The 11,659-nt window shown below is 36.7% G+C and overlaps 1 protein-coding gene across 2 annotated transcripts; it reads right to left on the reverse strand.

Annotated features, from left to right (window-relative positions):
* Window positions 1-4,070: 4,070 nt before the first annotated feature.
* Window positions 4,071-6,190, reverse strand: LOC129730711 (uncharacterized). Of its 2 annotated transcripts, XM_055690256.1 has the most exons (4): window positions 6,069-6,190; window positions 5,888-5,999; window positions 5,716-5,832; window positions 4,071-5,654 (listed from the first exon to the last, which is right to left on the reverse strand). In XM_055690256.1, the coding sequence occupies exon 4, from the start codon at window positions 5,445-5,447 to the stop codon at window positions 4,188-4,190; it is 1,260 nt and encodes a 419-aa protein (XP_055546231.1). In that variant the 5' UTR covers window positions 5,448-5,654; window positions 5,716-5,832; window positions 5,888-5,999; window positions 6,069-6,190; the 3' UTR covers window positions 4,071-4,187. The 2 variants fall into 2 exon arrangements, with proteins under 2 accessions (XP_055546231.1, XP_055546230.1); XM_055690255.1 differs by having other exon boundaries at window positions 5,716-5,999.
* Window positions 6,191-11,659: the final 5,469 nt, after the last annotated feature.

Here is an 11,659-nt window from a genome sequence, read left to right on the forward strand (position 1 = left end):
CGCTGTCATTGGACTTGTTTGTTGCTTTTTCTTCTCCTCCCAATTTTCTTCCAGATTTTCGAAGGGGGAGGGGAGTGACATAACATGAAAATATAATTTGTAACGGCCTTACTTCCTCCGAAACATTAAACTTGTGCTGAGCAGTAAAGACCAGTAGCCCCGAAAGCTTCCAAAAGTCTGCCATGATGAGAGAATGAGGCCGGGCTTCGCTTTGATCTTAAAATTACGTTACTGTTCTCATCACTCTGGGGTGCGACAAAATTTATTCATTTCGTCAATCAGAAGTAGACAAGTATTCTAATATTCTAATACAATGTTTACTTACAAACTATATTTTTATTCAATTAGCGTTGCGATTGCGTATTGAGCTAAAAAAGTGTTTAAGTTCATGCCGAGACACTGTAAAGTCAATGGTTTCGCAGTATTGATTGTAAGTGGCAAACGTGTTTCGATTTCGAAGTTGTCTAATAGGTGCGTAGAAATTTAGCTTAGATAAGAGTGTAGCTGAATCAATGCGCTGCGAAACGATGTCGTTTACAAATGACTTTATTGCAAATTCACGACGCTCTTTTAATGATTGTAGGTTTATGAGCATGCAACGTGCTTCATATGATGGAAGAGGAAATGATGTCCAACCTAATTTACGAAGAGCATACAATAGAAATTGCTTTTGTACTGATTCTATTCTTTCTTCGTGCGTGATTGTATAGGGAGACCATACAATGCTGCAGTATTCCAGTATTGATCTTACATAGGCTATATATAATGTTTTGATGATATACGGATCCTGAAAGTTGTAACAAAAGCGCTTTATAAATCCAAGCATGTTATTGGCTTTATGGATTATTGTGTTGTAATGGTCATTGAAGGTTAGTTTGGAGTTTGAGACAACTCTTAAGTCCCTAACTCTTTCACAATTTGCTATAGTTTGGTTTCCTAAAGATATGGTAATGTTTGGTGTTGTTCTTTTTCGAGAGAATGATATGTAGTTGCATTTTTTACATTCAACTTTAGTAAGCTTTTTTTACACCATGTGTAGAATATGTATATTTCATTCTGGAATGCATTGATGTCTTCTTCGTTTCTTATTTCCAAAAAGAGCTTCATATCGTCGGCATAAATTAACACTTTTAGTTTTTTGAGAATAACGTAAATATCGTTAACGTAGAAGATGAAAAGAAGAGGTCCTAAATGAGAGCCTTGGGGGACACCAGAAGTGACTAGAATCGAATTTGAGTTTTGTCCGTTAAATTTAACTATTTGTTGGCGATTGGTTAAATATGATTCGAGCCACTTCCGGAGTTCTGGCTCAAGTCCCATTTTTCGCAATTTGAAAAGTAGCATTGGTATGTCTATGCGATCAAATGCCTTACTGAAATCTGTGTAAAGAGCTTCTACATGGTTTCCATTATCCATTGCATTCAATGAATAATTTATAAATTCAAGTAAATTGGTCGATGTTGAACGGCCCTTGAAGAAGCCATGCTGCTTCTCAGTTATTCGGTATTTAACTTGGAAAAAAACAGTATAAAATGGAACGTTCTGCAGAACGCGCACCCACAGTGAGTTCTGTATTTTCTTATAACATTGAATTAAAATTCTGGCCTAAATTTGAACCTTCATGTTTGGTTCTTTGGCAAATTTGTTTGTATGAAGTCCCTCCCTGCCCTTGGCTCTCTGAACGAAACACTTGAACAGATTTAACTTTTTTTGCCACATCTGATCGAAGCGTTTGGGCTCTGCGTAAACACTTTCACAACACGTTTGTGATCCGGATCATTAGGAGAACATCCATTTTAACCGCATTTCTCCTTCCGTTCGATGCTAAGAGTTTCGTGATAACGTTTAGTCACACCCTACTCACCGTTGATTGCACAATTCCAAGTTTTTTCCGCGATGTCCCGATGAGAGCGTTGACAATTTTCCAGGTGCTTGCGCAAAATCAATTCGCGACGTTGCTTTTCAGGTAACTGTCTTGTTTCCAATCCTCGAAAAACTAACAGCGATAAAAATACAATGTAAACAATGTACTCCAAACCACTTCTACTCAAATTTTCAAGACTAAATATCTACAGCGTTTTTCCCGTTTTGCAATTCGATGTGGAACACTGTTCAATAATTAAACTTTGTAGTAGTAATAATATTAGATTTGGCATTTTCTTACTAGACAGCGCTAAGTTCTTAAGCTGTGGTTCTTAATCGAAACTCACCACCTTTTATTTTTATTCATTGGTAGACTGTTAGACTCAAGACTTTTGATTCCTAAACTTGCTTTGAACAGAATAAAAAAAGTATTTTGAAAAAAAAATTGTGAATACTTTTCCATATTCTACTAAACAATTTTTATGACAGTTGTCTGTGATTATGTCTGCAAAAGCGAAAAAAGGCCTAGAAAGATTACAGTTTCTCAACTATATAGGGGGCACTCCGGACACCCTACTTACTTGTAATTAACAACGAATTGAAAACGCGCCCATACGTGTGGTTAAAAGGACAACACGGAATCACGTTAATTCAAGATTGATTAATATTTTAGATAAAAATTTAATGCGAGCCCTAGAGCGTATTCCGCGAGAGACGATTCCCCCTCGCGGAACCACTACCTGTCTTTGTTACTCTGCTGGCCTCGCTGGGCTTTCTCTGGGCTAAGTCCCACCTAATTATGCTCTCCAGAGCGTCTCCGGCATTCGCTCCGCCGCTTTTGTCTTGTTTGTAACAAACCCGGTAACTCATCCTCGCGCACGCGGCGACGAGTTACACGGCGCGTCCAGTATGTTGTTTATTGTAATTGTGCTTACGGGTGACAAACAGTTTCGTCACTCAAGCCAGGCGGAAGACTTGGCTACCAATGTTTGCAAGTTCCGGCCTACTTTTATGAAACATTATGAAACATTTGGTTAGAAGTACGCTAGTTTGACGCAGAGTAATAAATTGGCTTACGAGAAAACTTATTTAAGTCTCTGAAAAAGTTATCTTCTCTAGAGGCACTAAAATTCACAGTAATGGTTAAAATACGTTTTCGGTTTAAGTAGACGTCGAGTTTTCATTAGTAAAGCTAGGCTTATTGAGAGTAGTTCCGTTGCTATTGGATTAAATGTTACATTATTTGTTTCGTAGCCAAATCCAATAGCAACGGATCTACTCTCAATAAGCCTAGCTTTACTAATGAAAACTCGACGTCTACTTAAACCGAAAACGTAAGCTGATTCAGAAAATTGCATATTCTTTGGTGATTCAATTGTTTCGAATCACAAAACTATTACAAAAACGTTAAACTCAAACAAATTCTTCAAAAACTCGTAAATTTCCAAAAAAAATCAAGAGACAGGAATTTTGTTTCTTCTACGAAGTTACATAAAATTTTCTTATCTAAAACTTTGTCGAAAACTGCAGAGCTCTAGCGTGTAAGAATAAAAAGTTGGTGTCGAAGCGCCATCTCTGCGGCCAAATCGCAAACTAAACTGAGCGTCAAGTTGAAGTTCTTATTGCACTGAGAAACTTTGATGAAGACTGCACATAGGTTGGATAGAGTATCAAAGTGCTGGACCGTGTATTCCATGCAATAAATACATAGCAATTGTATTTTTACATGAAACCTATGGTTATATTCAAACTGAAATATCACAAAAACACCAAAAAACACCTCTTTCAAAATTTCAGAAAATAAAGATTTTTTGACGGACAATTTTTAGAAAAAATCATGGTTTGCTAATACTTGCTACCCGCTGAGATATCTACTTCACAAAATTATGTATTTTTTCAAATTTTGTGTAATATTAACTTAAGTACATCAAAAATTTCTGTACTCGGACGAAAACGACGTATTTATTCAATTTCTATCGAGAAAAAAATTGTAAAAAATTAATTCGAGTGAACTCATAAAATTATCACAATGAAACGTGAAATTCAGAGAAAATTTATAAAAACTCGTAGATCTCTGAAACTTGAAGAGTTAGAAATTTTGTATGTTCTGTAAAGTTTCATGGAATTTAGAGATCTACAACTTTGTTGAATAACGCAAAGCTCTAGCGTGTAAGAGAAAGAAGTTGACATCGCAACGCCACCTTTTCGGCTAAATTCCGAACTAATTCAAACATCCAAAATGAAGCCCTAACTATACCAAGAAACTTTGTAGAAGACTGAAAACCGATTGGTTAAACCCTGAGAGCGCTATTAATTTCGTTCCGCTAGATTCCATTTCTGGCCCAGTGTGCAATGATACCGGGTACATTAGATGGGTGCATAAGTCTACACTTCACTGCCTCATATGCCTTGCCTTTCAAGCATTTTTGCAGACGTATCAAATTCTCTTCTGGAGTGTACCCGCACATATAAGTTGTAGTTGTGAATGTAGAAAAAAAGAGCGGCCACTCCTCGGGAATTCCGCTAAAGTTCGGGAGCTCTCGTGATACTGCTTGCCGAGCTGCAACTTGGCTGCGCGTTAGGTTGTTGCCTTCATCGTCGTCATATAACTCGGTTCGTCTCGGTGTAGAGCGTCGTACAGGATCGAATGCGTCTGTATTTACAAATTGTGTACCTCTCCTGGGTAACTGAGAATTTTCTGTCATACGGAAAGGCACCGTCGTTCTAGCTGGCCACGTCGTGTTTAGCTGCCTTAGGTGTGATGCGGGTGTCGCACGGCAGTTTTCAGTGTCATTTACCTTCGAACGTCGTGTATCTTCTGACTGAATTCGGGTTTCATTTCCGTGTGTGACACTTTGGAGCCATTCTGAAACTCTGATATTGGTATCATCCTCCTCTACGCTTGTTACTGAATTATCTTCATCGATCAGCTCTCGCAGTAGATCGTGACGTTTGCGTAAGTATTCACGTTTCTTCCTTTCTTCTTCTTCTTCCAGTGCTTTTTCATGTTCCAACAATTGTAACTCTAGTTTCAACTGCCATTGTTTAGTTGATGCCTTCGAGCTTGCACCCTTTAAACAGTGTTTCGCGTTTTCCACAAGATTCTGCTGTGTATTTACCTGTAGACTTGTTGCCAACTGAGTGGGACGTGCATCCGTAGGATTCATAAAACTGGAAGTTGCTGGGAAGGTTACTGTGGATATCGGCTGCATAAGAGCACTGGGTGGTACCATTCCTTGACTTGGATTAGTCACGCGTACGGGTGGTACAGTGGCATCACGAGTTATCAATGAGTTCACAGTATACGGTGGAAAGATGTCTAAAAACGGTGTATTTGAAATAGAAGTAGATAATATGACATTTCCTAGTGACTGTGAAACAATGCCCTTTGATGTCTGGCTGTGGCTTGCAGCACATACTGGAGTGACTACCGCTGGGTTAGCAGTAGCTTTAGGTAGGCGATTTTTTTCTGGTAGGGCAGTTACCGCAAATAAAATCCTTGTCCATGATATCATCTCCGACTTCTGCGCAATTGTAATGGTACCAGCTGTCACATTTATCACATTGAACCATTCTTGAGTCATCCGGCCCGTCGCATGATTGACAGTTGTTTTCGGCTTTGTCGCTGTCTTGATCGTTGACCCGGATAACGACTTCACTTCGTGGCATATTTGTACGTTCGCATAATGTTCTACTAAACGAATATTTTAATATGTTGACGCTGTAGTCAACGAATGAGAAGAACCACTTCCGAAGTTTTAACAATTTATTATGACTTTGATAAAATATTCCTGCAAACAAATAAAAGACAAAACCTATCCTTTTTTCCATTCACCCTTATTCTTTACTTACGTTTAATTTATCTCCTCGTTCCTTAGATTTTTATATGATCCGGTTAACCTTACTTCCGAATTTCGCAGTTAACCCTATTTTGTCTTGAATTTGCTCTATCTTTCTTCAATAATTCACCTGTATTTAATACTTTATATTAATACTTTTCAACCTGTTTTATTTTATCGCTTACGGTATTTTTCCAGGTAACCGTGGTACACGTGTCTCGGGTGTACGCTGGCACTAATTCACGTATGCTATTGATCAGATCGGTTAACCTAGTTTGAGGTTACTTTGGAGTGTAACTGGCGAAATGATTATTTATATGTACATTAAACTCAGTACATTTGATGTGTCTATATTGCCTAACTCACCGTTGTAACAAATATATATATTTATGAATTAATCGCAGAAATTTTAATATAATATTATTTAAGTAAAAAAAACAATTTTCTATCAATCACGACGTCGACTCTGCTCAAAACTTTTATCAGTCATAAGCTGTCACCAACTGCATCCGCTACTGCTGTTATTGTTAGCATTAAGTCGTCGCTGTGAGATGCGCCGACCGAGGGGTCGTAACAGAAGTGATTTTTTTCGACCGAACCGTGAAAAAATCATAATTATACGTTTACATAACAAATGCGTCATAAGTAACCATAATCAACAAATAACCATAAACCAGCGGTTCTCAACCTGGGGTACGCGTACTCGAAAGCCTTCGGGGGGTACGCGAAAGAAAAATCAGTAATGGCGGACAAAGCGATTTTACTCTATAATACTTCATTTGTTGGTCAATCTAGCCTCTTCAACATGACTGTAGCAATCAAACATGTTACAGTTTAATTTGGAACCTTAACTAGACTACCATGATCTACCACTACTCTCTCCCACTCTACAAGAACATTCCAAGTCGGGGGATACAATCGATATGAAAAATATCGCCAAGGGGTACGCAGACGAAACAAGGTTGAGAACCGCTGCCATTAACGAATGATATTCCATAACGTTTAACGATAACCCATACAGTCGTGACTGTATCTCGAACTAGTATGTTAGCCATGTTTTATGATGTTTGATTATGCAGACCCATTCTTTATTCAGGTTCCAGAAGTAACTTATAAAAAGTAGCACTAATTTCGTACAATAGTGATGTATTACCAAACTTTTGTATGTATAAGTGGCGGCTGAAGAAATTTTTGACCAACTACTCTTTATGCACCTTCATGAAAAGTTAACAACTGAAATCAATCGATATAGGTTCAAAACTAATCGATAGCGATTAGTTTCGTTTCATAAAGAAGCCTTAAGAGTGGTTGTTCGGGTTAGTACAAATCGGCTAAAGGTATCAATAATCTATTTATATTTCACATTTGATACCTTTAAATAAAAAAATCCATTGATGAGAAACATATGAGCCGTTGCGGAACAGAGTCTATGTGCCATCGAGCAAATATGTCAGGAGAAGCAATTTTCGAAAAATTCTGTTCAACGGATTCTTTCAAACAGAATGTTCTAATATAAAGATTATGAAGTGGTTTAACATGTGAATACATAAAATTATTAATTTTTAAGTGAATTGACCATACCAATGTATATAGACCACTCTGACTTCATATATATTTTACTGGAATCCTCGTATCGTTTCGGAACAGAGTGGTCTATGTACATAAACATAAATAAAAATGACGTTAACTCGTTCAAAATGGCTGGTGTCACATGTTATATGATGTACATGGCATGTCACATGTAACATGTGACGTGTAACATTACATGTAACACAAAATGTCACATATTACATGATATTTGACATGTTACATTTTTTGTGTTACATTACATGTTACAGGACAAGTGACAAGTTACATATCACATGTAATATGTTACCTGTCACATGTTACATGATGGTATTACCTCGATTTATGTACATAGACAACTCTGTTCCGAAACAGAATGGTCATTCTGTTTCGGACGAAATTTCAACATGGTATAAATCAGCTTTAAAGTTCGATTTTTCGAAATTTTTCTAGTCTCCTAATTTCAGTTTCTTGAGTAGGGTGTTGTATCATGATCGGACCAGTCAGAAAATGTACCATGATCGGACCATTTTTTTATATGCGAGATTTCTCAACTATCGAATAAAAAACTGTATCAAATTTGTACCCGCATCATCAAAAAACTTCTCCTGATGATGTTCAGAAGGTTTCATTTAGATTACTTAAGTATTACTATTATTAAAAGGGTTTTAAAAACTGCTTTATTTTCGAGCACAATTTGCCCTTACAATTGTTACCAAGTCTTGTTTTCAAGCAGTGATTTTAGAATCGAATATTTAAAGATTGCAGTATATTTTCCAGTAATATGCTTCTGTAACATTTAAATTCAATGTGGGAATACTTTTTATATGAAATATTTGCGTTAAAGTTTGAATTATTAGTGAAACTCGAAAGCCTGTTTTGTATCATGATCGGACCAGCATTGAACCATGATCGGACCAACTCACTTCTGAGACATCACTGCTTCATTTTGCTTATGCTTGATAAACCCAATGAAGGATTTCACGTTTAATTCATTGGAACAGAATAAAAATTATGAAGCTTATTTTTTATAGATTAAAACCTCTCAAGAACGATGTAAGGTTCGCAAACTGAAGCAAAATTTATTAGAACTTCACTATAAATAGTCCACTATGCTTCAAATAGGGAAAATATAACTCAGTGTCATCCTTATTTGGGAAGCACTTTTTCCCGCGAATTTTCGAACAGTTTACGAGAGAGTGATATATTAAAATATATGAAAATTTATATGTGACGTTTTGCGTGGAATTTTTCAACGATTATTTTGAACGGTTAAATGATTTCACGAAGGTGAGAAAGGTTTGAAAATTGATTGATTTATAATCCAATGATAATATGTATATCGAATTTATTTTTTAGTAACAAGACTCTCTTTGAGACTAACTAAGTTTTGAGCTGCGGCAAAGGAAACGTACGGCAAAAGACTAATCTTTGAATTTCGTTTAGCGATAGGGCTTAAAAGTTTTGTCTCTCCAAATACAAAATTTCAACTCAATCGAACTTAAGGAAGTAGTGTCTCAAATTGACCGCTTTGAGTCTCACTCTTTCGATTGATGACGAAAGGCACAGTTCATGCAATTGTGGATATGTAAATTTTTTGTTACCAAATATCCTAGACTTGCGTAAAACGCCGAGATCTGGTGTTTCCTCGAAAAAAAAAATCAGAAAAACTCGACTTTCTGGGATTTTTGTGCTGGGAAACTCATTTCACTTGTCACATTCTCATTTTCACTTCACTGTCAATCTTACTTCACGGAGCTAACTTTTGTCACTTCACTTTACTGCCGGTACCCGGATAACTGTCCCATAATGAAAAACAACATGTTGAGAAAACGGCGGTTTAATATTATCCGTGAATTTTCGGATTTCCAGCAATTACATCCAGAACCAATGACCATAACAGTTTCATAACACCACAAGTTTATCGTTGAGAACAAAAAACCATGGATGGAATTGGTTTTACGTTATCTAACTTAAAAAAAAAAGACAAAATGGAACAAAATATGCGGGTACATTTCAAAAGTATTCGCATATTTTGTCCCATCACATATAAATTCAACCAGCAACCGGCAGTATCATTGGCAACGTAGATTGTACTACAGAAAAACAACACTAGTCTAGTTAATTAAATGACATACTTCTATATGCCTAAAATAATCCGATATACACTAATCTGGAGCAAAATTATACGTTTGCAGTTTGTATCACTATGCAGTAGGACTGTAATGCGGGTACTTTCAATATGGGACAAAAACAACTTGGTATTTTTTCCCTGTTTTCCCATACAAAAGTATCAATTTTAATTTTTTTCCAGAAAATATGATAACAATTAAGTCGATTCCCGATGATAACTAAAAAGTGACCAAAATCAGTATGGGACAGTTATGCGGGTACCGGCAGTTTAGATGGAATCGGAAATAGGTCTCAAAAAATGAAGTGAGCGTGAGAGTGAAATTTCACCGTGAGGTAACTCCCGTAACGAGTCCCATTGGCTGAATATCGCACTCCAGGCATAAAAGTTAGAGCATTGCAATATTCGGAAATTTGTGGTACTACACTAAAGTCGCTTTTTACGCGGGAGATACGTGTCGCATAAAAAAAACCGCGTAAAAAAACCGCGTAAATTCCGGAATCCGCGTAAAAAAAACCGCGTAAATTCCGGAATCCGCGTAAAAAAAACGCGTAAATTACGGAATCCGCGTAAAAAACCTGCGTTAATTTTGCAATCCGAGTGAAGATAAACCGAAATCCGAGCAAAAAAAAAATCCGCGTAAAAAGTCGCGTTAAAAACCGCGTAAAAAGCGACCTTAGTGTACTTGGGGACTACAAGTTGGTCATACATCGTTTCTCAAAATTGTGCTGGTAGAGTGAGCTATCGGTAAAAAGAAACTGCAACCGAAAAAACACCCACAAATTTTTTTTCTTCATCTATAAACACCCACAAATTGAATAAGTAAATTTGCCGTATTGGAAGCTCAAATATAATTCATAACGTTTTCGCAAAAATATGAGAATGTTTGAAAATGATTTTAGAATCACGAAAAAAAATCTTATTTATCAAGCCCAAACCGAACACCGTGCATGTAAAGCCCAGTACGCGAAGCGAAAAACCGCTTGAAGTCTCAGAAGCACACTGGTCCGATCATGATACATTTTTTGGTCCGATCATGATTCACCCTGGTCCGATCATGATATAAATTCTATGGTCAGGAAAAACGATATATCTAAATGAATTTACGTTAGATTTGCTATAAATTGTTATTTTTGTAAACTAGACAGATAGACTTTTCCGATAAATATATATTATTTGTGATTACATGTAATATGAATGGTGAAAATGTGACATGAAAAGCGATGTACCTTGAAAATAGTCTAAATTGGTCGGATCATGATACATTACCCTAGATGCGGATTATGTAAAAAACTCACTTTTGAACGCAACGGTTCATATATTATATATAAGAATTTTAAACTTTTTTTTATTGGCCAAAAAAGTAAAGCTTGACTTCAGGATGAATCGGGCACTCAAAAAAGCTAGGTTAATCTTTTAGACCTTTGCCAGGGACTTTTAATACAGAACTTTTTTATTATTAAAACTAGTCTACTGAAACCCCGGAAAAAAACAATTTCCTTTTCCAAGTTCTCCGCCTGTCCTTTGTAGCTTTCTATTTTTTGGTTTTGAAAACTGTATTGGTATTCTTTTTTATTGCCTACGTATTGCACTGCCATGCGGTCGTCATTGTTTCTCTCGTGGAAAACAAGTTTCTAGTATCAACACTTTATTCTGGCGAAGGAATGTCGGTTGAATCAAATGTCTGTATGTGAGAATGGAATTTTTCGACTGTACCTCTGGGCTGCTGCTCGATTAAGTTGGAGTTTTGCACGGGGACTTTTTTCGAGACATTAAACTTTTCAGACCAACTGCTGAACGAAATTCTAAAAGTTGTTTTGAATGTTGTTTTCGAATTGATCGTTGACTGAACTAAGAAACGGTTAATTTAAAAAGCACGTGCGTTTCACGGTAAGCGGCATCGCTAACGATAGCAGAAAAACGCCTTATTTCCTAAGTTGTTATCTCCTATTCTCACGCACTCATTTCTCTACTGCAACGTAACCCGTATTGAAAGTGAGAGATGCCGTTTTGTAACATGATAGTAATTGTGAGTGATTGCTCAGAAACTTTTGAGTTTTTTTTTGGTGTAATACGATGATGCTTTAATTGGCCAAAACAGAAATAAGATCAAAATTTTCTTCAAACTTTTGTTCTGGTACAAACCATGATTGATTGCCATACCTTTGGGTTTGAACCATGATTCAGACAAGACGATGAAGCCCTCTTTTGTCTATTAATGTGGCCAATTTTGTAACATAGTCTGGGATGAAGCACAAAT

The sequence above is a fragment of the Wyeomyia smithii genome, chromosome 3, assembly GCF_029784165.1.
Source record: "Wyeomyia smithii strain HCP4-BCI-WySm-NY-G18 chromosome 3, ASM2978416v1, whole genome shotgun sequence".
NCBI lineage: Eukaryota > Metazoa > Arthropoda > Insecta > Diptera > Culicidae > Wyeomyia > Wyeomyia smithii.

Bases quoted from the DNA above. Each gene is read 5' to 3' on its own strand.
- LOC129730711 (XM_055690256.1), bottom strand. From the start codon at position 5,447: ATGACTCAAGAATGGTTCAATGTGATAAATGTGACAGCTGGTACCATT.